Here is a 24,664-nt window from a genome sequence, read left to right as displayed (position 1 = left end):
TAATAGAAGTTTTGACAAGTGTACTTTTCTTAATTTGATAAGTGGTGTCATTCACAGGTGTTCTCTGCAGGCACTTGAGAGCTGTTCCTACTTTGGATACTGTAACAGGAATGCAAAGACAGTGGAAGGAGGGTGGTTTCCCAATATGCCTCTCATACATTCCTGGTACTCAAGCGCATTTCAGCATTCCTACACCTGATACGTCATCACTCTCTGCACTTTCTGTGTTTACTTGTTCTTTATGTTGGTCTTTTCTTGTTATCATGGTCACCATTATTTGCTTATATGGTAAATTCTTAGATCAATGATTTCCAAACTGAATCATAAGCATTTCTTTCCATAACATGCTCATTTTAGCACATTTCACCTTCCTGTAGTAATTGCTTATGTTTGTTTATTTATTTATTTTTGATTATGTTTATTTTCTACTTAACAAATAATTACTAAGCAGACACTTTGTGTCAAGGGCCAATTTAGCTGAACTTCGAAAAAGAGAAACTGGTTTATGAAGGTGGCAGAATAATCGTCTAAAAACCTTCTGGTATGTGGCATAAGTACATGCTTCATAAATGTTAAAGAAATAGTAAAAGTATTAATATAGTGCTTAGATTTTCTATCTTAGTTGATAGTTCTCTTTCCCTTCATCCCTGACCTTTCCCACTTGCTATATTTTATCAATCACCATGTCCTGTCTACTTTATCTTCTTACTGTCTTGAATCCATTCACTTTACACCAGTTCCTTCTGCTGTCATCTTGCAATAACATAACTAGCCTTATCAGTCTTCTTCCTCACCTAAAATCCATACTGTCCATGTTGCCAGACAAGTGGTCCTCCTACAAATCTGTTTTTTACCCATCTTAACTATTTTTAAGTTCAATAGAATGAGGGACGCCTGGGTGGCTTAGTCGGTTAAGCGTCCGACTTTCGCTTAGGTCGTGATCTCGCGGTTCGTGGGTTCGAGCCCCGCGTCGGGCTCTGTGCTGACTGCCAGCTCAGAGCCTGGAGCCTGTTTCAGTCTGTGACTCCCTCTCTCTCTGACCCTCCCCTGCTCACACTGTCTCTCTCTCTCTCTCTCCTAGAAATAAATAAAAATATTAAAAAAAAAAAAGTTCAATAGAATGAAATATGTTTACATTTTCCATCTTCTACTTTTTCATTTTCTACTTTCTATGTCTAAGATTTTGACTGCTCCAGATACCTCATAGAAGTGGACTCATATAGCATTTGTCTTTTTGTGACAGGCTTATTTCACTTAGCATAATGTCCTAAAGGTTCATCCATGTTGCAACGTATGATGGGATTTCCTTTTTAAGGATGAAAAATATTCTATTGTAAATGTATACCACATTTTACTTACCCTTTCATCCCATTGATGGACATAAACACAGTGTTTAATACAAATTTAATTTGCTTCTCCCTTTATAAATCCTTCTAATGGCTCCTCATTGCCCTCAGGGCCAAGTCAGAACATCTAATCCTACTACTGCTTGTCTGTGTAGCCTTACTGCTCACTTCTCTGACCTCTTTGCTCCTGTCTCAATTATGCACCACAGTTATATTAACCTTTTCCAGTTCCACAAGTGGGGTATGACCCTTTCCACCTCTGAGCCTCTGTACTAGCTCTTTCCTCTGCCTATAATGCAACCTCTCCATCTCCCATTGGTCCAGCCAACTCCTACTTAGCCTTCAGGATCCAGCTTATAGGGGTGCCTGGGTGGCTAAGTCAGTTAAAGCATCAGACTTCAGCTCAGGTCATAACCTCTCGGTTCATGAGTTCGAGCCCCATGTCAGGCTCTGTGCTGATGGCTCAGAGCCTGGAGCCTGCGTCAGATTCTGTGTCTCCCTCTCTTTCTGCCCCTCCCCTGTTCGTGCTCTGTCTCTCTTGCTCTCAAAAATAAATAAAACTTAAAAAAAAAAAAAAGAATCCAGCTTATATATATTATTTTCTCTCAGAAGCCTTTTCTGATCTCATAAGGTTAGGTTCCTCTCCTATATGCTTCCATATTACAATAGTACTTATCATTGATTTTTATTCACTGTTTTCATATGTAGATTATAAATTCCTTAAGGGCAAGGACCATTTTGTTTATATTGATATCAGTGATTCCTAGCATAGTGCCTGACAAATGGTAGCTGCTTATTGTGTTTGTTGATTGAATGAATAAATGAATAATCAGTGGCATTTTCTGGCTCAAAACCTTCAGTGATTTCTTCACTGATTACAGTATAGTTAGTTTAATGTTCACTTATTTATTTTTGAGAGAGAGGAGAGGGCAGAGAGAGAGAGTGAGAGAGAGAGAATCCCAACCAGGCCCTGTATCATCCATGCAGAGCCCGAAGTGGGGCTTGAACCCACAAACTGTGAGATCATGACCCCAGCCAAAACCAAGAGTCAGATGCTTAACTGAGCCACCCAGGTGCCCCTACAGTGTAGTTTTATAACCTTAGTTGTTTACCAGAATTGCTTAGGAGCTTTTTAGAAAGTGCAGATGCCAGAACCCCACACAAGACCCACTGAATTAAAGTCTCGGGGGAGGCCTTGGCATCTGTATTTAAAAATAAGTTAATATTATCCACAGTAGGGGTGCCTGGATAGCTCAGTCAGTTAAGCGTCTGACTCTTGGTTTCAGTTCAGGTCATGGTCTTGCAGTTTTGTGAGTTCAAGCCCTGCATTGGGATTCTGAGTCCTGTCAGTGCAGAGCCTGCTTGGGATTCTCTATCTCTCCTCTCTTCTCTGCCCCTGCCTGGCTCATGTACTCTCTCTTTCTCTTTTTCTCTTTGTCTTTCTCTCCTCCCCCCCTAAACTAAAAAAATAAATTTTATATATAAAAAAATAATTTCGTAGGTTTTTCTGTTATACAGCTAGGGTTAAAACATGGAATTCAGGATAAACTCCTAGCTTGGTATCCTAGTCCTCTGTGCTGTAGCATCATTTTGCCTTTTTTCTGCTAGGTCTCCTCTTCTTTAATGAGTACTCTGTTATTCAAACAAATTGGTTTTCATGTGTTTACTAAACACAGTCTATGTTTTTTTTGCCTCCTTATTCATAGTTCTTTATCCTGGGATGTACTCTTTCCCTTTATCCTGTAGAAATCTCTCCCTTCAAACCTTGGCTCAAAGTCCACTTATTTCTCCATAAAACCTTTTCTGATTCTTTCTTTGCCATTGCTTGCTCCCCTCTCCTCACCAAATTTGGTCATAATGTTCCCCTCCACTGATCTTCTTTGCCTGTATAGTTTGTGTGTGTGTGTGTGTGTGTGTGTGTGTGTGTCTTTGTGTCTGTGTGTCTGTGTACCTCCCTTATTACACATTCTGCTGTGTATTGAAGATATTTTTGCTTTGGTTTCTCTATGTAAATGTAAGCTTCCAGAGTAGAAGGAACCCAGGCTTTGGGGTCAAAAGGCTTGGGTAAAACTTCAGGCTCCACTATTACTAGTCCAATAACTACAGGCAAATTATTTAAATTCTCTAGGCTTGATTTCCTTATTTACTAAAAAAAGGTAATAAGAATGTTTCAGGATGTTACAAGGTTCAAATGAGATGAAAGCGCCTTATAAAACCAATTAGTTGCTGGTTCTTATAGGGAGTATTTTACTCATCTGTATAGCTCTGATTTCCCAGCAGTACCTTGTATTAGAAGACACTTTATAGATATTGACTGAATGATTGGGAGGAAAAGGAAGCACATTTTATGCCATCTAAAAAGTGAAGTGGAGGTAAATTTCTTTTAAAAATTTCTTTTAGGGGAGCCTGGGTGGCTCATTTGGTTAAGCATCAGACTCTTGATTTTGGCTTAGGTCATGATTTCTCAGGTTTGTGAGTTCAAGCCCCCATCAGACTCTGCACCAACTCGGAGCTGACATTGCAGAGCCTGCTTGGGTTCTCTCTCTTTGTCCCTCCCCAACTTAATGTGTACATGCCTGCACTTGCACACACACACACACACACACATAAACACACATACTCAGACACATACTCTCTCTCTCAAAATAAATAAACTTTAAAATTCTTTTATTTAGGGGCAGCTGGGTGACTCAGTAGGTTAAGTGTTCCACTCAGGTCATAATCTCATGGTTTGTGGGTTTGAGCCCTGCCTCGAGCTCCCTGCTGTCGGTTCAGAGCTTTGGATCCTCTGTTCCCCTCTTTTTCTTCCCCTCCCATGCCTGCATGTACTCTCACTAATAAACATTAAATCAGTAAACATTAAAAATTTTTTCCTTTATTTTTTGAGAGAGAGAGAGAGAGAGAGGGTGCAAGTAAGAGATGGGAGGGAGGGAGGGAGAAGAGGGGCTCATCTGAAGCAGGGCTTGAGTTTACCAGATATGTGAAATCATGACCTGAGCTGAAGTCAGACGCTTAACTGACTGAGCCACCCAGGGGCCCCCTTAAATTTTTTTTAAAATAGATTTTTAAAATGTATTTTAGAGCTTATATGAATGGCTGGAACTCTTGCCTCATGAATACTTTTACATTGATGAATTATAAGACCTCTTGCATAGTCATCCTTTGACTGTAACTAATTTGCTCAACAACTTATTTTCCATCCAGATTAGCTAGTCAGTCAAACATGTATTTCTGGTATACCTAGAAAGAACAGAACTGAGCCCTGGACTTTTAGAAATACAAATAAATCAATAGACATATTACCTGATAAGTCAGCTGAAGTTTGGGATAAGAAAATATTTCATCTTTTTAAACCAATAATTTATTGTAGTTGGCAGTATCAAGGACACTTTATTTATTTATGACATTTAAAAATAAGTTTTTTTCTGATTATAAAATCAGATATCTCATTAAAGAAACAGTATTTCTTCAATGTTCAGTGTTACATGTATTTTCTTTTTTCATCCTTATATCAACCTTCTGAGATACACTATTACTGTTATTTTATGTAAGAAGAAACTGAGACTCAATGAGATTAAATAATACTTGGAAAGCTTCTCCCACTTTTTACCTACTTAGCTCAATTTTTAAGTCTTAGTTTAAATTTTCACTTCACTAGAGTGACTTTTCCTAATGACCTCCCACTGCTTGTGAGTTGGCTTCTTATTTTCTTTGATAGCACTCTTTCCTTTTTCATTGTAGTGCGTCTTATAACGTAATTCTTTTATATGAATGTTTGTTTATTGTCCCTCTCTTTCCCCTATATCACTTCCATAAGGACAGGGACCTTTTCTGGTTTGTTTACTACTAGCAAGAAGCAGGTCATTGAAGAGATAAGAGTTGGGTTAGAAGAATTAGTTGGGCTTCTTCAGGCACTGCCTTCCTATCAAGCTAGGAAAGCTAAAGACAATGTTGTTAGATGTTGGGAGGCTAGAGTGTTAGCCAGAGGGCACCATAGTTCAGGAAGACAGTTGTGTTTAGTGTGGTTCTTATTCTCTTCACTACCTGTTTCTCTTGATGAAGCTAATATGGGCTGCTCTGGCCACTTACAAGGATGTTATAGAAGGAAAATGTATAATGTGGGGCTAGAACAGATTGCCTTTCAGATCTGTTCTGTCATATTGTTATTCTGTAGGCTTGGTCATTGTTTTCCCTATAAATATGCACTTTTGAAAAAATGTTTTATCCATCATGGCAAGTGAGATAAATAAGGACAGTGTAATGTATATATTCTGATACTAACTTATCCTGTACATAAGGTCCTCAAAATACTTTTCTGAGAATACCTAAAAGGTAAGGAGGCATTCATGAAGATCAGATAGAAGAACATTAAAATTTTAGGAAATACAGAGAGACTAGATCATGCGAGGCCTTAGGCCATGGTAAGGATTTTGAAATTTATTTTAAATACAGCAGAAAACTATTGAAGGATTTTAGACAGGAGAGTACTATGATACAATTTTCATTCTAAAAATATTAGTTTGGCTACTCTAGAGAGAATAGATTGTTGAGGGACCAGAGTGAGGGCAAGGAGAATAAAAGGAGAAATTTATATTAGAGATTATGTGAGAGATGTGGGTGGTTTGAACTGGGGTAGTATCCATGAAAATGTTTAAAGATCTGTCTTGGAAGTAGAAGCATAAAATCCTAGTTGTGACTTTGATAAGGAGAATGAGAGGGGCCCCTGGGTGGCTCAGTCAGTTGGGCGGCGGACTTCAGCTTAAGTCATGATCTCACAGCTCGTGAGTTCGAGCCCTGCTTTGGGGTCTGGGCTGACAGCTCGGAGCCTGGAGCCTGCTTCAGATTCTGTGTCTCCTCTCTCTCTACCCCTCCCCCGCTCACGCTCTGTCTCAAAAAAAAATAATTAAAAATTAAAATACAAAAGGAGAATGAAAAATGAAATGGTGCACAGTTTCTAGGTAGGTGGTAGTGCTGTTTACTGAAATGTGGAAAACTTGGAGAGTACAGCTGGAATACTTCTCCCTCTGTTGTGCATATATTACGTGTATTGACCTGAAAACTTTTTTTTTGTTAACATAATGCTGTTATCAGCATAGTGTCTTCACTATAGAAGACCAGACTCAGTCTTTGTCTTAGCCCATCTTAAGGCCCTTTCTTGGGCAAGACTTTCCTGGTTTAACCTCTAAATACTGAGGTACCTGATGAAAGCTGACTCATGGAGAATGAGGAAGGAATCCCTGTATTCATTCAACAAGTATTTATGGGGGCCTACTTTACCAGACACTGATCTAGGCATGCTATTGAACCTATTTTCAATGAACTCTTGAAGTGTCAGGATCTTCTGAATTTATTTGGAAAGGGTTTCAGAATTCAGTGCTATGCTCATTCTCTGCTTCTAGTCATTGAGGTTTTTTTTTTTTTTACAATTCAGAATCCTCCAAACTCTTCTGAATGGTATCATATCCAGATCTGTTGCTTTGCTTAAATTAAGAGTTGGCCCTAGACTAGTGTTAGCTGCTTCCCAGAGAGTCCCAGTAGCTGAAAGAGGAAAGATAATTTTGAGCAAATTGGCAAAATAAATCTAAGCTTAATTCACTGAAGATTAACCATCTGATTTTTCTCATTCTCTCGTTAAAGAGGGGACATCATTCTGGCATTTGAGATGGTTTGAAATCAAGGAAGAGAAAAGGCCCTCCTATCATGTTTTAGGATACAGATACTTATGTATACACCAGACCTCAGATCTGTTTTTTTCTGCAGTAGATCCAAAACTAGCTGGGCCATCTTTCCCCACCTCTTCCTTTGATAACTGCTAGTAGTCTTCATGAATTTCTATGTGAGGTATTTAGTTACCTATTTGACTCTTAGCCTTTGGAGATTTCTGCTTGTACTTGGAGAGGCTGTTGGGCTGGGAAGCTGTCTTCCACATAACAAGTTGTAAATCTTTCCTCCCTTTCTATCCCTCTACCTACCATTTGCCACTAGAAGATACCATTTGAGCTTTAGTTTGCTTCCTTTAACTTTTGCTTGATTTATTCCTTATTCTGAGGCCAAGTGGTATGCTAATATGGGCAGAGTAGGTAGAAGAAATGATTGATTCATGTGAGGATGGAGTTCCTTTGATATAAATCACCTTAATTAGAAACTAAACTTCTTTTTGTTTCTATTTTCATTTTGTCCACTGTCAAGCCCCTATTCCTCAGATCTGGTGGGAAGGCAGGGTATGTTTGTCTTCCTTAATGTATTGCATTGTTCACCCTGACTGAGCCCAATCACCAGGTCAATGTCAAAAGATTCCTATGTGGATCTGCAGAGTGTAGAGTTGTAGTAGATGATGGAGAAAAGAATGATGTTAAGCATAAATACAATAGCCTTATAGATTTGGGGATAGAAAAGCAGACTAGATGGAGTGGTCGGGAGCCCTGGCCTGATCTGAAATGTCTGAAACTATTGATTACAAGTAGAGCTTCACAGGGTAAAGGGAACAGTCTTCTTATTTTTTAACGTTTATTTTTGAGAGAGAGAGAGAGAGAGAGAGAGACAGAGTGTGAGCAGGGAAAGGGCAGAGAAAGAGACGCACACACAGAATCTGAAGCAGGCTCCAGGCTCTGCACTGTTGGCATAGAGCCTGACACAGGGCTCGAACTCACAAGCTGTGAGATCATGACCTGAGCTGAAGTCTACCACCCAACCAACTGAGCCACCCAGGTGCCCCTACAGATTTACCTTCTAATGTTTACTTTATTTAAACTTACTTGATTTTGATTATGAGATGTTTGTTGGAAGAGTTAAAAATCTGTGGGGAAAGCTTAATCATACTTTTTTTTTTTTTAACTTTTTAAATTTATTTCTGAGACAGAGAGAGTGAGAGTGTGAGCAGGAGAGGGTCAGAGAGAGAAGGAGACACAGAATCTGAAACAGGCTCCAGGCTCTGAGCTGGCAGTCAGCACAGAACCCGACGCGGGGTTCGAACCCACGAACCGTGAGATCATGACTTGAGCCGAAGTCGGATGCTTAACCGACTGAGCCACCCAGGCACCCCTAATCATACTTTTTTTTAATCTTGTGGGGAAAACATTCATTTTGATGTTAATAGTAGCTTACATGCTTAGAAAAACACTTGTACTATTTCAGGCATGTTAAACAAACATGTTCTTTAAGCAGTGAATGGGTTCATACTAAGTGTCTGTCTATGGGAAATGTGAAGGAAGAGGGGGAGATATCTTTATGGATTCTTCTACTTAGCTTTCAGTTGCTGATAAAAGAAATATCTTCTATAATTTCCAAAAGGAGGTCTTAGTTAAATTTTTAAAGTCCATGTCATTTTGACCACTTTAAGGAGTTTGCCAAAGGGTGATAAAAATATCCTCAGCATTTCATATCTGAGTGGCCAAATGTACTGTTTTATATTTCACTTTATATCCAGTGCTACCATAGTATCTGCCAGATAATAGGCATTATTAAATATTTATCTTGGGTGGTATTTATCAGAAAAATTCTCTAAAAGCACATTTCCCTTTTGATCTTAAATTACATTAATGACTAAGTTGGTATGGCTTCCAATGAGAGAGAACTTAAAACCTGCCTCCATTTATTTAAATATACTTAATCATTCATTTGTTCATTCACACTTCACTGGATACTGGGCTTACAAAGTTGAGAAGGACCTGGTCCCTGCCATTAAGGTTATAGTACAATGGGATAAGCAATAGTAGAAATACGTACAGGGGGATAAATGGCACAAAGTATAGAATGGGGTATTAGGAAATGCTTTCCAAAAAAAAGACTCGAATTAGGTTTAGAAGGATGAATAAGAATTAACAAAGCTATGAAAATAAGAAGTATTCTGCGCAGTAGATAAGCATATATGCAGGTAGAGAGAATGAAACATTTAAATATTCTGAAACAGTTTTTAGGTTCCCTTTCCCTTTGGGTCAGTTCATTACTACTGACTGCTTCAGTCAGGCAGCCCTGGTGGATCTCCTGAACGGTGGCAAGCTCAGGCCTTGGCATATGTGGGGATATATGCTTGTAGTGGCTGCGGAACCTCGAGCTGAGAACAGGAGCCTCCTTTGGAGCATAAGCCTCCCACGGGGCGCTCTTGGGATGCCTGTCCTGAAATTACCCAGGGCACTAACAAAGCTTTCTTTTCTTCTTTAAACCAAGCCATCAGGATGGGATGTCTGCTAGCCTTTGTGTTTGGAGCTGACCAAAAGACATACAGTGGCCAGCACAATGGCATTGTTGGGCTTCAGTGAAAACTAGGTCGTGGCCCAGGCCCTCATCTGTAGAGGGCTCATCCAAAGAACAGAGGTTTGACAAGTCACTGATTTGGCCGATACTGATTTGACACTGATACTGATTTCTGATGTGTTTCTGACTTACTGATGGCACCCAAGATTATAGGATCTCTTCCCATTGCTTCTCTGAACAGCTGGATTTGGAATCTTTGAGTTGCCTTTGGCTCTTTTCCCTCAGCTCTCATATTTACCACTCGGTTGCTATATCCTTTAGATTCTATCTCTGCATACTCTAACTCTAGCCCACCTTTTCATGCCTACAATAATAGCATTCCAAGTCAGGCATTTGGTCACCTCTCATCTGTACTGTTGCAGTACCCTCCAAACCTTCCTCTAGTTCCTCCTCTATCCTGCTGTCAGCATGATCTTTCTAAAAGTCTAGTTTTGGGCATGTATTATTTTCCTAGGGCTGCCATAACAAAGCACCACACAATGTGGGTGGCTTATAACAACAGAAATGTATTTTTTTACAGTTCTGAAGGTTGGAAATCCAAAACCAGAGTGTTGGCAGGTCCATGCTGTCTCTCTGAAAGCTCTAAGGAAAGATCCTTCCTTGCCTCTTCCTAGCTTCTGGTGGTGTCTCTTGGCTTACAGATGTGTAACTCTTATCATTCATATCTTTCTTTGCCTCCCTTATTTCATTGTATTTCCCCTATGTCTATGTCTCTTTTCCTCTTTTTATAAAGATACCAATCCTATTTGGTATGGGTCTACCCTACTCCAGTATGACCTCATCTTTATTCGATTCTATCTGCAGAGACCCTATTTCCCAATAAGGTCACATTCACAGGTGCCAGAGGTTAGGACTTGAGCATATCTTTTGGGGAGACATAGTTCAACATATAACATATCATAGTATACCTTTACCTATAAACCTTTAGTACTGCCATGGTCTGACAAATTAATTATAGACGTTTTCATGGTGTTCCAGAGCTTATCTGAAAATATTGTATGTTTATAATAATAAATATAATAACAACAGCAATAGACAACAACTGACATATACTGAGAACTTTCTTTGACCTTGTTCTAAGCATTTTACACATCAACTCATTGAATCTTCATAATTCTATATGTTTGGTACTAATCTTTTTTGTTGTTGTCAATAGATACTACTTGTATGCCCATTTTATAGATAAGTATTAAAGAAATTGAATGACCAACCCAGGGTCACACAGCTTGTCAGAAGTTAGATTCAATCCTAAGCAGTCGTTATAACTCTGTAGTCTGTGGGCTTTACCACTATACTGTACCACCCCTTTACTTTTTAGTTTCATCTCTTCTCTCTACTTAAACCTTATTTAGGAAAAAGAAAAGGAATAACTACCAATCTCTGTACTTTATTTATGTGTTCATTTTGTACAGAAATGTCTGTCTTATTCCTAGTCCTGCATATGGGCTTCCATGAAATGAAACTGAATCCTCAACAATGAGGATTTCAGGCCTGGGTGAGAGAAGGGTATTCCAGGTAAAAGGACCAGCAATGTGTACAAATGAGCAAGTAAGCAGAGGTCAGGCCTTTATAAGCAAGAGTGAAAGGCTTCTTATGCCATGCTAAGTAAGGGTTGTAGGTTTTATCCTAAGAGAAATAGGGCATCCTTGAATAATTTTAACAGAGATTGGCTTCAGGTTGGTATTTCAGAAGGATTATTTGTGGTGTGTTGTGGAGAAAGGATTGGAATGAGGGCTAAGTCTGTTCAAGACACAGGAAAGAGACAAGAAGACTAGTTAGAAAGCCAGTGGAATAACCCAGGGGACAGATTATGAAGATAAGATCTTGACAGTGGGGAGAATGAGTTGTGTACTATGAACTGAGCCCTGTGCTAGGCATACTTTGTATACCTTATTCCTTTTAATTACTCCCTGCCTTTGATTAAACACCAGACCCTGTTGCTTCTACCTTTATGATGTCTCCAGATATTAACCTCCTTTCCATTCTTGCTGTCATTGTCCTATTCAGACCTTTGTTACTTCTTCCCACTTAGATGATTCCAGAGCCTCCTAACTGTTCTCCTGGCTTCAACTCCTGACTTTCCCACACAGTTTTTATATTACTGTTAAAATGATATTTCTGTATAGGATACATGACGTTATTGTCCTGTGTGAAAAAAATTGTTGGTTATCATCTCAACTGGGCTGTGAACCAGGCTAGACTGGACTGTGAACTAAGAGCAGAGACTGGCCCCACTTAGGTTTGTGTTTTCACATAATAGGTGTTCAGTGTTTGTGTAGGTGGATGGATAAGGAGATGGATAGATCTTCCTCAGGACAGCCCTGCCAATTAAGTGGTAGCAAATGATCTGTGGTAGTTAGATGGCAGTATATTTATCTGCCTTGGGTGAGTGCCCTAGCTCCAGGCCAGTGGGTAGATTTTTCAAAAAGGAGTAATAATTCTTACAGTTGATATTTTATTCAGAGCCTCTGGATATACCTTTGAACCAATATTTAGAGATAAGCTTTTGTACACTTATAATTCAACGTTTAAAAAAAGTAACCCTTTTGTCTTCTGACTGATTATGATTGGGTGAGGTTACTATAGCTGACTAAAATCAGCAAGAATTGGGAACAGGAGCCCTGGGTGTAGTGAATGTTACCTTAAGGAGAGGTTAAGTGCTGCTCGAGAATATTCTCTATGTGGGTATGGTTATGTGTCTATCTAATCTGTGTCTGAACTAGTAACATGAGAGCCTAAGCATTTTACACATCAACTCATTGAATCTTTATAGCTCTATATGTTCAGTACTAATCTTTTTTGTTGTTGTCAATAGATACTATTCGGATGCCCATTTTATAGATGAGTATTAAAGAAATTGAATGAGAGCCTATGAGGATATATGGGAAGAACCATATTCTCAGCCTACACAACTCCCAGCTATCTTTTAGGATCCAACTCAGATGTTACCTCCTCTCTGAAATTTTCCAAAATCAGGGAGAGTTAGTTTCTATTTTCATACCTCAAGTATTTACCTCTGTTAAAGGGTTATTGGTATTATTTACTTACATCTGTGTCTTTCACTGGACTTCTTTAAGGTATAAACTGTTATTCATCTTTATATACTGACATTTACTATGTGTAATGCACTCTTCTAATCACTGGGGAAAATAATGCTGATGAAAACTGGTAGCTTCTTACTGTCATGTGGAGGTGACAGGAAGTGGAGAAGTGCTCAATAAATGATGCAGAAGTAACTTTAATTGATATTCCTGAGTGGAGAACTGAGTGTCCACTAATCTGACCCATTGGTGATTTTTATGGTATCGACATATGATTTTTTGCATATATAATATTACTAGTCTCCAACACACATTTATTTATTGACTGCTTTTATGAAAAGAATCTTTAATGAAATCATGTATCAAACACAAATGAAATGGAAGAAACTCTGTTATAATATTTTATTAGACCCGGAGGAAGAAAGGCAGTTTTGGTATAAAGTTGGGGAACCATCACTAAGAGGTACCAAAGTACCTATGACACTTGGCTGGCTGATACTATAGTTTTCTGAACTTGAAATTTTAAAAGAACAACAATAAAAAATGTAAACTCTATTTAGTAGGTTATTTAAATCCAATACCAATGCCTTAGGTGGTTTTGTAGAGCCGCTCAAGGGAGTGGTCTGGAACAAAACAAAACAAAGCAGGTGTTATCCCCATCCTGGGAAGCTGAACGTGCTGGTGCAGTTGCTTTTGCCTCTGCTTCCCACAGAGGGATTTGTTCAGAGAACACACCACCTGAGCCAGCACTGGGAGTTGCTTATGGGGAGGTGAATGTTCCAACTAATGGGCACACAGTGTGTGAAGCAACTTAGAAATCTTCCTTGTTGGCAGATCTCAAACTTCTTTACTTACACATGCAGAGGTCTTGAGACATTTCAAAGTTGTGGTTTCTGAAGGCCCAGAGGCTTATCGGCCCCCTCTAAAAATATTCACCAAAAGCAGGCAAGAGGAACAGGTTGTAACAATAAACTGCCTTTAATTTCCTTCTCTGGTCCTGGTTTGTGCTTCTTCCATCTTGGCTGGAAAAACCGTAGCCTACTAATGGTGTGATTTCTCACCTTTTCTCACCTTTCTCTTCTGTTCTCCACCCTCTGCCTTGGTCTGTGGATTTCTCAGGTCTTCAGAGACTGTTGAAAAGAGTAAATGTGTGTTTTTCTGAACCAGAATCAAGAGTCCTGGCTTAGTCTGGTGGAGAGGGAATACAGATACGGCCTTTTCTTCATAGTCTTTTCTGTCTGACCCTCAGTTAGGAAACCTTGGTGGCTCCTGAAGTCAGGCCTTCTATGTCACACTGTCACCATATCAAAGAAGTGAACCACAATATTTTCAGACTGTTTTGACTCTCAGAACTGAAGAAATTTGTGTGATTAGATGTCCACTTCATTGTCCCCGTGTAGCTTGGAGTTTTCAAGTTCAGTTTCTTTTTAGCAAATAGGCTCCTCAAATATGAACTGTGGACAGATTCAACTAGAGTAAAGAGAGTGCTAATGCTGTCATTATGTCTCATTTTGAGATTTCCACGATGGGTAATGAAGCAGAATTAAGCAGATTGACAGGTTTCACTTTTGAGAAGTTAGGTATATTTTTAGCCTCTCTTTCTGGCGGAGCCAGCCTCATCCACCTCATCCAAGGATCTGAAGTGCTGTATTCTGCTGCCCCCAAGTGGCTCTTCCTGGTGCTTATGTTACCACATCACAAAATCTCAGATTATATGGCACTTAAACTTTTTTCTAAGCACTTACATATATTTATATTAGATTCTCATAATAATATTGTGAGTTATATGGATCAGGAATTACCATATCTATTTTATAGGTGGGAAAACTGAAGGATAGCCTCATTAGTTGATTTGTCCAAAGGTAAATAGTTGTTAAGAGGAAGAATTGGACTAAAATTCAGATCTCTTGCCTGCTATCCCATTATATTCCTTAGTCTTTTTAAATTCAGTATCACCCCACCCCCAAAAAATAGATATTAAGAGCTTAATTTTAGGCTTGGAGGAATTTTCCCTCTTTCTCTCTTGGAAGGAGAAGGGAGATAATACATCATGTAAGGTTTGAATAAATTCATTACCTAATTGGCAAAAACCCTTGAGCTTTTGTTCTGTATGAGGCTCTTTGACTCAGATACTATGGCTTCTAACTCTAATGTAAGGCAGTAGTAAAGAACATGGACTCTGGGCCAGACTATCTGGGTTTGAACAATAGATCTTAACCTCTAAATGCCTTTTATAAAATGAGAATAATAATACACTTAACTCATAGGGTTATGTGCAGATTAAAGGAGATAATTAATGTAAAGTTCTTAGACTAGTTCCTGGCACAAAGTAAACACTATATAAATAAATATTAATTGAATGTATTGTTGTTTTGTTGTTATTGTTACTCTTACTAGAATCTCTTTATAAAGAGGTTTATTTGTTCTTTTAAAAAAGAAAAGAGCAAAGCAGCCCTTTATGGGTATGTAGAAATGATGAACAGCCAAATTTATTGAAAGAGTACATCGTCACAGTTTCTCCACAGCCTTATCTTATCTTCCTACTCACTCCTCAGTTCACTGTGGTCTTCTCTGGTCTTAACCAACTGCTCTGGTCATAGTTGCCAATGACTTATTAGTTGCAAGTTCAGTGGACACTTTTCATGCTCACCAAACTTGATCTGTAGAGCATTTGATACATTTTGGTCATTTCCACCTTGGAATGTTCTTCTTTGGCTTCTGTGGTAACATTCTTGTTTGGTTCTTCTTCCTCTGCCTCCTCCTTTAAATGTTACCATTCCTTAGGATTCTGTTAATTTTGCACCTTTTTTGTTAACCCCAGGACAATTTCATACATCCCTTGGCGTCAGTACTACTTCAGCTCAAGGTTAACTGCCTCTTAAATGTTAGTCTCTAGCTCAGACTTTGTTCCTAAACTTTAAGCTGATTCTCTATAGGGCATCTCCACCTTGGCTATCCCACAAGCCCTTAAATTCAACATGTCCTAGCTAAATTCAATTATCTTTTAACCTTGCTTCTTCTCCTAAAAACCTGCCCTTCTATTTTGTGGATATTTAACAATGGCATCCAGGGACCAGTAACCCAGGATCAACCTAGAGCTTATTGTTGCCTTCATCCCCCCCATCCAGACAGTCATCAAGTTTTTGATTGTTTGTTTGTTTGACTCTGCCATCTAAAAATATGTCTTGAATCTGGCTCTGTTTAAGTGCTTCTGCTATTGCCTTAACCGAGGCACCCTTCTTTCACCAGGGGTGATTATTGTAATAATTGCCTATTTATCCTTCTCCATATTCTCCATCTAATCCACCAATCATACCATTGCTTAAATAATCTATTCTTTAAAAAGCAAATATGGGGGCACCTGGGTGGCTCATTCAGTTGAGCATTTGACCCAGATCTTGATCTCATCATTAGTGAGTCTGAGCCCCTTACTGGGCTCTCTGTGTTGACCGTGCAGAGCCTGCTTGGCATTCTCTTTCCCTCTCTTTCTGCCCCCTATTCCACTCATGTGCTTGCTCTCTCTCTCTCTCTCTCTCTCAAAATAAATAAACTTTTGAAAAAGTAATAAAAAATAGGGGTGCCTAGGTGGCTCAGTCAATTGAGCATCTGACTTCAGCTCAGGTCATGATCTCATGGTTTGTGAGTTCGAGCTCCACATCAGGCTCTGTGCTGACAGTTTGGAGCCTGGAGCTCGCTTCAGATTCTGTGTCTCCCTGTCTCTGTCCCTCCCTTGTTTGTGCTCTGTCTCAAAATAAACATTAAAAAATAGTTTTTAAATAATTTTAAAAAAAGCAAACATGAACATTTCCCTCTTCTGCCTAAAAGGCTTATTTTGTTCCCAATAGACAGGATAAAGTCCATATATCTAAGCAAAGCATATTGGCCTCACCTATTTCTACTATTCATGCACTCCAGCCATATTGAGTAAATTAGTTTCCATGCACCATGCACTTAACCTATAACTTTGCATATGTTGCTCTCTCTGTATGTATTGTCTTTCTTTCCTGCTCCCCCAGGTCATCCTTTTGGCTCCTTATTTCCTCTGTACAACTTCCTCTGACATGCCCAGATTGACTTTGTAACTCTATCCACTCATAGTGCTGTTGTACCTGTACAAAGCAATATTTTAGCATTTTACCACATGATATAGTTTATCTGTACCCTTAATAGGTAGGTGATTTCTTCAAAGGAAGGGGTCTTTATGTGCATCACCTACTATAGTGCCTGGGTGCAGAATAAACCCTCAGTAACTTAAAAAATAAAAATAAAAAAACCTAGAGTCTCTGCCTTCTAGGTGTTTACTCTGTAATGGTTTTACCACCAACCTAAACATTCTGACAAATGGTGGCTGGGTTTTCCTTCTGTTTTGCAGTATATCAACTCTGGAAACCTGGAACAGTTACTAGATAGTAACCTGCATTTGCCCTGGACTGTGAGGGTGAAACTGGCCTATGACATAGCAGTGGGCCTCAGCTACCTTCACTTCAAAGGCATTTTTCATCGGGACCTCACATCTAAGGTATGAAGGCTTTTCTTGCACAAGTCTTTGAGACACTGTCTTCCATTACGAAGAAATGTTAAAAAAAAAAAATCATTAATGATCTTTGAAATAATGGAGATCTCTTATAGATGTAACATTCAGTAACAGAGAATACAACTTACTACTCTGTATAGCTTGTCCTTAGAAAGCCAATCTTTCAGCAGGATTGAGTGTTGAGTGCTGAGACAGGCAACACTTAGGAACCTTAATGCTTGACTTCAGTCTGAATGTATGTTGCAGGAGCAGTTGGCCTGAGGAGGGTTAAGAGATTCTTGCCCTATAGGAGTGACAGCAGTTAAGGCAAGTTTGGAACCTATGCCTTAGTGTTTTTTCTTATGGTCTCCAGGAAGCTCTTACTGAGAACAGGCATTCACTGGTTTTGTCATTTGAGGGCCATAATGTGTATTGACCCATTTTCTATCTGTGTGATTGAGTTTCTGCCATTCTGCCAGTTCTTCTCTGGCGTCAGCTAGTCTCTTACTTTCCAAATTGCTATGTGACCAGGTTAGAAAAGAGTTGCTTTTAGAGGATGTTGGCCATGCTACAAGGCAGGCATCTCAGGCCCAGGACACCACCATAACAAGGCTTATATAAACAGTACAGTTTGATCATTGATGGGGGAACTGTAAGTCATCTAATATGATTTCTCTGCAAGAGCGATTTAAAGTCTTCTACAGAGGTTTAGAGTTTTGTACTTGCCCAAGAATAGCTGTCATTTCATTCTCCACCCTCAACACCTCCATACACACACACAGACATGTGTATACATACTCCTGTACCCCTTCTGTCATGAATAAGGGGTAAGAGAGCTTGTTATAAGAAACAGTTTGCAAAGGAGCAAAAGCAAGCTGTACTCTCAGAGCCAATAAGGCCTAGAGCAGTAAGTCGCTGGCTCCCTCTCACTACAGTGGTTCTGGTGTTCCAAACAGCAATACTACCCCTGAGGGGCCCTGGCCATTGGTTTATAAACTACTATAGAGAAAANCCGCGAGATCATGACCTAAGCTAAAGTCGGACACTTAACCGACTAAGCCACCCAGGCGCCCCATAGAGAAAACTGCTTTGAGGAGGTGAGTGTAGGGCCCCTGGGTGTGGCAGGGATGTTTGTAATCAGCTGCACTATTACTGAAGTAGCATTAAGACTGGCAAGTGGAATCCACAGACCAACTGAGGCCTAGTTATGAGGAGTCCTTTACCTTTTTTGGCAGCTGTAAGATGGGTTGGAACCTGGGAAGTGTCATCTTATCCCTTTGTTAGCCTTCTCTCCTTCCCTGGAGTGTGTTAGAAAATCAAGACTAAGAAAACTGCACTTGTTCTAGGTAAATGGGTAGGGTTCTGTAGCAAGACACTGCCTTAGGTTGATAGCCTTCTCTCACCTCAAGCATGCAGCCAGAATCAAGTCTTTGCTTCCTACTGAGAGAGCATCATTTCTCCTGAGGCGGAGGGAGATCCTGATGAGTTATCTAGGTAGGTATTTCCCCCACACCTATATGAGTGTCTCTTATGCTTGGCCCATGGGTGAAGGAATATTAGAAAAGGACAATTTTTGACCTAGCGGTACTTATAGTCTTTTGGGAAATAACTAAACAACAGCTCACAGCATTTAATAATTGAATGTTCAGCTTCAGACCATAGGCTTTGGGAAAAGAAAGATTACTAGGCTCGGGTAGCTAGGCTTTCTAGAGCAAAGCTCCCTCAACAAGTTCCTAAGAGCTGATCATATTCCCTTCTTTGCCTCCAAAGCACTTTGCCGCATCGTGCTAGTGGCCAAGTGTAGTTCTGTTTGGGCTTGTCATGTCGTATTGTAAAAATGACTAACCTCTTTGGACCTATAGGTCCATTTCCTAATAGGGAGTGAGTATTCCCTTGAGAAGAGAAATTAGGAACCTATAAGAACTCTCTGTGTCTCTGGGCTGTGATTTCTTGGGTCTTAACTATAAGGAGGTATTTAGGGTACTTCCATGTTGTGAGAAAAAATGACTTTGCAACCTGGAGACAGGTTGGGAAGTGCACGGTAGAGAACCTCAAGTTCAAGAAAAACAAATGGGGACACTAGGTGGCTCAGTCAGTTAAATGTCCAACTCTTGATTTTGGTTCAGGTCATGATCTCATGGTTCATGCAACTGAGCCCAGCATGGAGCTCTGTGCTGACAGTGTGGAGCCTGCTTGGGATTCTCTCACACCTCTCTCTCTGCCCCTTCCCTGCTAGTATTCTCTCTCTCTTTCAAAATAAATAAACATTAAAAAAATTTTTTAATAAAAAACTCAATTTATGAGCTCCACCAAGAAGTGGCAATCACAACACAAAGGTTTTTACCAGCAGCTCTAGGAGTAACTAGTACTACACATGAGGTTCGGCTTGTAGGAGCAGCCAAGAGCAGTTTGCTTCTGCTTAATACCATTACTACTTAGGTTACCCCCAAGAGTGTGAATTATGAATTGTTCCTCTATTCTTGGTTGTAGGGTTTTTGGTTTTGGTTTTTCACTGACTCCAAAGAAGCCACTCTGGGGGCATCTGGGTGGCTCAGTCGGTTAAGTGTCCGACTTTGGCTCAGGTCATGATCTCACGGTTCGTGGGTTCGAGCCCCGCATCAGGCTCTGTGCTGACAGCGAGCTCAGAGCCTGAAGCCTGTTTTGGATTGTGTGTGTCCCTCTCTCTCTGACTCTTCCCTGTTCACAGTGACTTTCTCTCTCTCAGAAATAAATAAAACGTTAAAAAAAAATTAAACAACAACAACAACAACAAAGAAGCCACTCTGGTGATTCCACCAGAATGGAAAGCCTATTCAACTATGGTCTTAGGCTATATCACACAAGTAGGAGCAGAAAATGACAGTTTTCAGAGACTTAAGACAGTAGGAATCAGGAACAAAGTTGAATGCTGGAGATACAGAGTCTGTTAGGGCACCCTGTAGTAGGGTGTTTTTGGTTTTTTTTTTTTTAATATAATGAAAAACACCAACAACTTTTGGGAACCATTCATACTGTGCTATTAGAAGACCTAGTATTGGATACATAGACATTACTGGAACCCAATCTTTATCATCCATGGGCTCTTGGTCTTGTTGGGGAGACAGGTATGTGAAGATTATTACATAAGAGCTGTGGTGAAGATATGGGATCACAGGGTGGGATAGAGGGCAAGGGATGGGACACATTACAGTAAACCAGATAATCTTCTAGGAGACTTAGACTGTAGCAACCTCTGGGCATTTAGGAGGGCAGTTCAGTCTCTGTTCTCCCTGTGCTGTGAAAAGAACCTCTGAACCTTTGTTGAGATGGAGAATCAATACTTTCCTGTCTAACTGGGTTAATGGAGTGAATTTGTGTGAGGAGGAATTTGTGTGAGGGGAAATTGGTGATGGCACATGAAAGCCATGTTGTTGTTGCAGAAATAGCTGTAGCTTGGAGCTATTATTAACAAAAGGACTTGGCATTTCCTCACTTAGGTGGTTTTACTCAGTGCCAATACTGACTGTGCAGCTCTTCTAGGAGACCTCAGGAACTGCTCTCAGGTGTCTACTTCAGTTCTGAAGGATTTGTGTTGGCTTCCAGAAATGCATTCATGCCCACCTTTTTTGAGTCTCTTGCCAGCGCAGTCCCCACAATGGAGAGCTGAATGTATGATTGGTGTATGCCTTTGACACATGTGAAAAGAAACCCAATTGTTTTGATTATCTGCCCAAACTTTCATATAACAAACTTTTCCTAAGCCCTTTCTGTGTCTCTTTTAAGTTTTGAGACACAGAGATGAATGGGATCATTCACTGTCTTTGAAGAGGCAAACACAGAAGTCTCTCTGCTGTAGTGTGATGAATTTTAATAGGGGCGAGGACAGAGGAATGGGAGCTAGGCAGCAGCAGTGTGTGGGCTCCTTTTTGAGCCTGAAAAGGTCAACCCTTACCTCAGCGAAGTTTGTCTGAGCCTTTCTTATGTTGTATGCTGCTCACTCTAGGCAAGGATACTCTTTTTCCCCCCAAATTTGTATTTGAAGTCTAGTTAGATAACATACAGTGTAATATTGGTTTCAGGGGTAGAATTTAGTGATTCATTACTTACATATAAAACCCAGTTCTCATCATAACAAGTGCCTTCTTTAGTACCCATCACCCATTTAGCTCACCCCCACCTGCCTCCCTCCATCAACGCTCAGTATGTTCTCTATCATTGAGTCTCTTATGGTTTGTTTCTTTCTTTCCCCCCTTCCTATATGTTCATGTTTTGTTTCTTAAATTACATATATGAGTGAAATCATATGGTATTTGTCTTTCTCTGAGTGATGTATTTCACTTAGCATAATACACTGTAGCTCTAAACATGTCATTGCAAATAGCAAAAATTTCATTCTTTTTGATGGCTGAGTAATATTCCACACACACACCATATCTTTATCAATTCATCAGTCAGTGGGCATTTGGGGTCTTTCCATAGTTTGGCTATTGTTGATAATGCTGCTATAAACATTTGGGTGCATGTACCCCTTCGAATCTGTATTTTTGGATCCTTTGAGTAAATATCTAGTAGTGCAATTGCTGGGTCATAGGGTAGTTCTATTTTTAACTTTTTGTGGAACATTTATACTGTTTTCCACAGCTGCACCAGTTTGCATTCCCACCAACAGTGTAAGAGGATTCCCTTTTCTCAGCATCCTCACGAACATCTGTTGTTTACTGTGTTGTTAATTTTATAGGCGAGGATGCTTTTGAATAAAGAAGTCTTCATCCTCTATGTAATGGATCTTGCACCTCACACAGCCTGAGAATTGGTCTGGCTTCTTCAGAACCCCACCCACAGTGGTCTAAGTTTATATTTTGTGCTCTCTTGACACATAGTCTATTCTGGGGCCATGTCCAAGTTGTATGATAAATGCAAGCATTGTACTAGATGCCCTTGAATCCAAGGGTTGCATTTGAGGTAGGGGCTGCAGTCACAAATGAAAGGGTCTTATGGTATTGCACACAGTGTTTCCTTCTCCATGGACCAGACAACTCTCTTAAGACTACATTGCTTCTGTCATGGCCTTGCCGTCCCCAAGGGAAAGCTTTTCAGCCTCTTTTTCTGGGGAGGGCAGGATCATTATGTGAAAACCTTTTAGAATCAGGACACCTGGGTCTTTACCACTTAAGAGTTGTAAGCTTCATTTTTATCCCCTTAAATGTAAAACTCTTAGATCTGTCCATCTGACAATGTTATTTTGAAGAACCATTACGATTATGTTTGTGAAAAATGTTTTGTAATTCCTAGGGTACCATACAGACAGAAGTAGGCAATCTTTCCCTTATCCTAGGGGCTAGGTAGTATTCTCTGAGCCACCTTCCTCTTACGACATTACTGCTTTCCTGAAGCTTATAGTGTATAGCCATGGGAAGGAACTATACAGACACTTTCATTAAAACATAGCAGATGCTATGGTTACAGAAATGGCAATGCATACGATACTTTGATAAGGGGGTATTTAACCCAACTTGAGGGTACAGAGCGGGCTCCTCGGAAGAGAAAATACAATACCTGAGCTGAATCTTTAAAATTGAATTCTACTTATGAATAAGTAGTGTGTGTGTGTGTGTGTGTGTGTGTGTGTGTGTGAACATGCGTGTGGTGGGGCTAATATTCCAGAGCAGAGCAGACAAAGGGAAGTACATAAACAAAGGTATCGTGGCATGAAAAGTATGATGGGCAGACTGGGAGGTAGGAGTTGTAGGGAATGAGTTGAAAAGAGGGGACTCTGATCATATACTATCTAACTTGGACTTAATATTTTAGATAGGAAATGAAGAAAACCACTGTCTGCTGTTTTAAAGTAACAGCTTTTTTTTTTTTTGAGATATACTTCACATAAAATAAAATTTACCCTCTTAAAGTATGTATTTCAGCGGTTTTTTAGTACATTCAGCCATCACCACTATCTAACTTCAGAACTTTTCCCCATCCAAAATGAAAGCCCCAGACTCTATTCCCCTCTCCCTTCAGCCCTGGGTAACCACTAATCCATTTTCATTTCTATGGATTTGCTTATTCTGGGCATTTAATATAAATGGAATCACACAGTATGTCATTGATGGCTTTTAAACAGGGTAGTAACACAGATTTACATTTCACTAAAGTCATGCTGGCAGGAATAAGGAAGGTGGATTATGGAGATCAAGCCTGGACTAAGCCATAGACATCAGTTAGAAGAGCAGTGCAGTATTTCCGGGAGGGAATAAGGAGGACCTGAACTAACAGAAGGGTAGGGGGATGAAGAGGGAGGTACAGATTTGAAAAATATTTAGAAGCTAAATTAGTTGAAGTAAGAGTAAAAAATCTAGGGTGAATCCCAGGTTGCTAGCTTAGCTAGCTTTAGCTTTTGAGGGGAAAAAGTGAGTTCAGGTTTCATGTATGGAATTCAATATGAGTAATCTAGGAGATGTCCAGAAATAGACGGGTTATGCCAATCTGAAGCTTGAGGATAAAGGTCAGGTCTCAGGATATACATTTGGGAGTTAGCACAAATGGAGCCTGAGAGATGTAGGCCCAAGACACAATGTTGAGAGCCTCAGATGGGAAGAAGTGCCTGTACTGGAGCCTGCACAGTAGCCAAAGGTAGAGAAGGAAACCCGGGGCTGTAGTGTCACAGAAGCCAGGAGAGAAGAATCAAAAGGGAACAGGAATAGCCTCTAACTAGCCTCTAATAGCTAGTCTGTTAGCTTCAGGACCACAACTATTTATTCTCTGCACGCCCAGTATTAATAATTCCTGAATTATATATATAAGTGTTGAAAGAATCAACAATGCCAAGAGCAGAAAGATAAAGGTAATATAAGGACTAATTTTTGTCTATTGAGTTTAAAGCCCTAGCAGTCGTGTGAGAACTTACAGCAGAAACCCCTGAGGAATGAGGGGGAGATAAGGAGATAAAAACGGCAAGTGTTGCCAGCCAAACCTCACTAGCCTAGACCCCATTATGGTCAGGCTCAGATTTTGGAAAATCCCACCAGGGCTAATCCATCAGGGTTCCTCCTCATTTGCCTTATCTCCTCAGATACAGACTCCTAAAAAGTATCCCATCTTTGTCTTTGGCTCCGATGCCCAGCTATTGGCTGTGAGAAACTTGAAGAGGGTCAGTGGTCACCCTCCAGACCAGAGGCAAACTGGGTAGCGTTACCTCCTATTGTGGGGCCCTGATCATTTCTGCCTTAGCCATCTCTCAGCTGTTCAGAGAAGCTACTGTGAAGTCACGTACTCCTACATGGATGATTTGCAGTGAGTGGACAGTAAATGTCCATGAATGTGAAGATGGAGCAGAAACCACAGAGCTTTGACAAAGGCAGTGCACTGTGGCCATGTTCTGTTCCTTATCTCCTGCTCCCAGATTGAATTTACAGGGCAGTTTCTGAGGGCTATAAAGCAAATAGAAAGTAGGACTTTAGACTGAGCCTTGGAGACAGGTGAATGGAATTGCGGATGAAATAGGAGGAGGGGAGAAAAATAGGTGACAGATCTGA

General features: G+C 40.1%; 1 protein-coding gene across 1 annotated transcript in view; it reads left to right on the top strand.

Moving 5' to 3' along the window:
- The window catches only part of TESK2 (testis associated actin remodelling kinase 2), a 145,562-nt gene that overhangs the window by 115,656 nt on the left and 5,242 nt on the right, over positions 1-24,664 (top strand). The window contains exon 5 of the mRNA XM_077752093.1: positions 17,013-17,159. Within this exon, the coding sequence (XP_077608219.1) occupies positions 17,013-17,159 (147 nt within the window). The remainder of the gene's footprint in view (positions 1-17,012; positions 17,160-24,664) is intronic.

The sequence above is a fragment of the Crocuta crocuta genome, unplaced genomic scaffold, assembly GCF_008692635.1.
Source record: "Crocuta crocuta isolate KB4526 unplaced genomic scaffold, BGI_CrCroc_1.0 scaffold367, whole genome shotgun sequence".
NCBI classification, from domain to species: Eukaryota; Metazoa; Chordata; class Mammalia; order Carnivora; family Hyaenidae; genus Crocuta; species Crocuta crocuta.
This window is presented reverse-complemented; position numbering and strand designations above follow the sequence as displayed.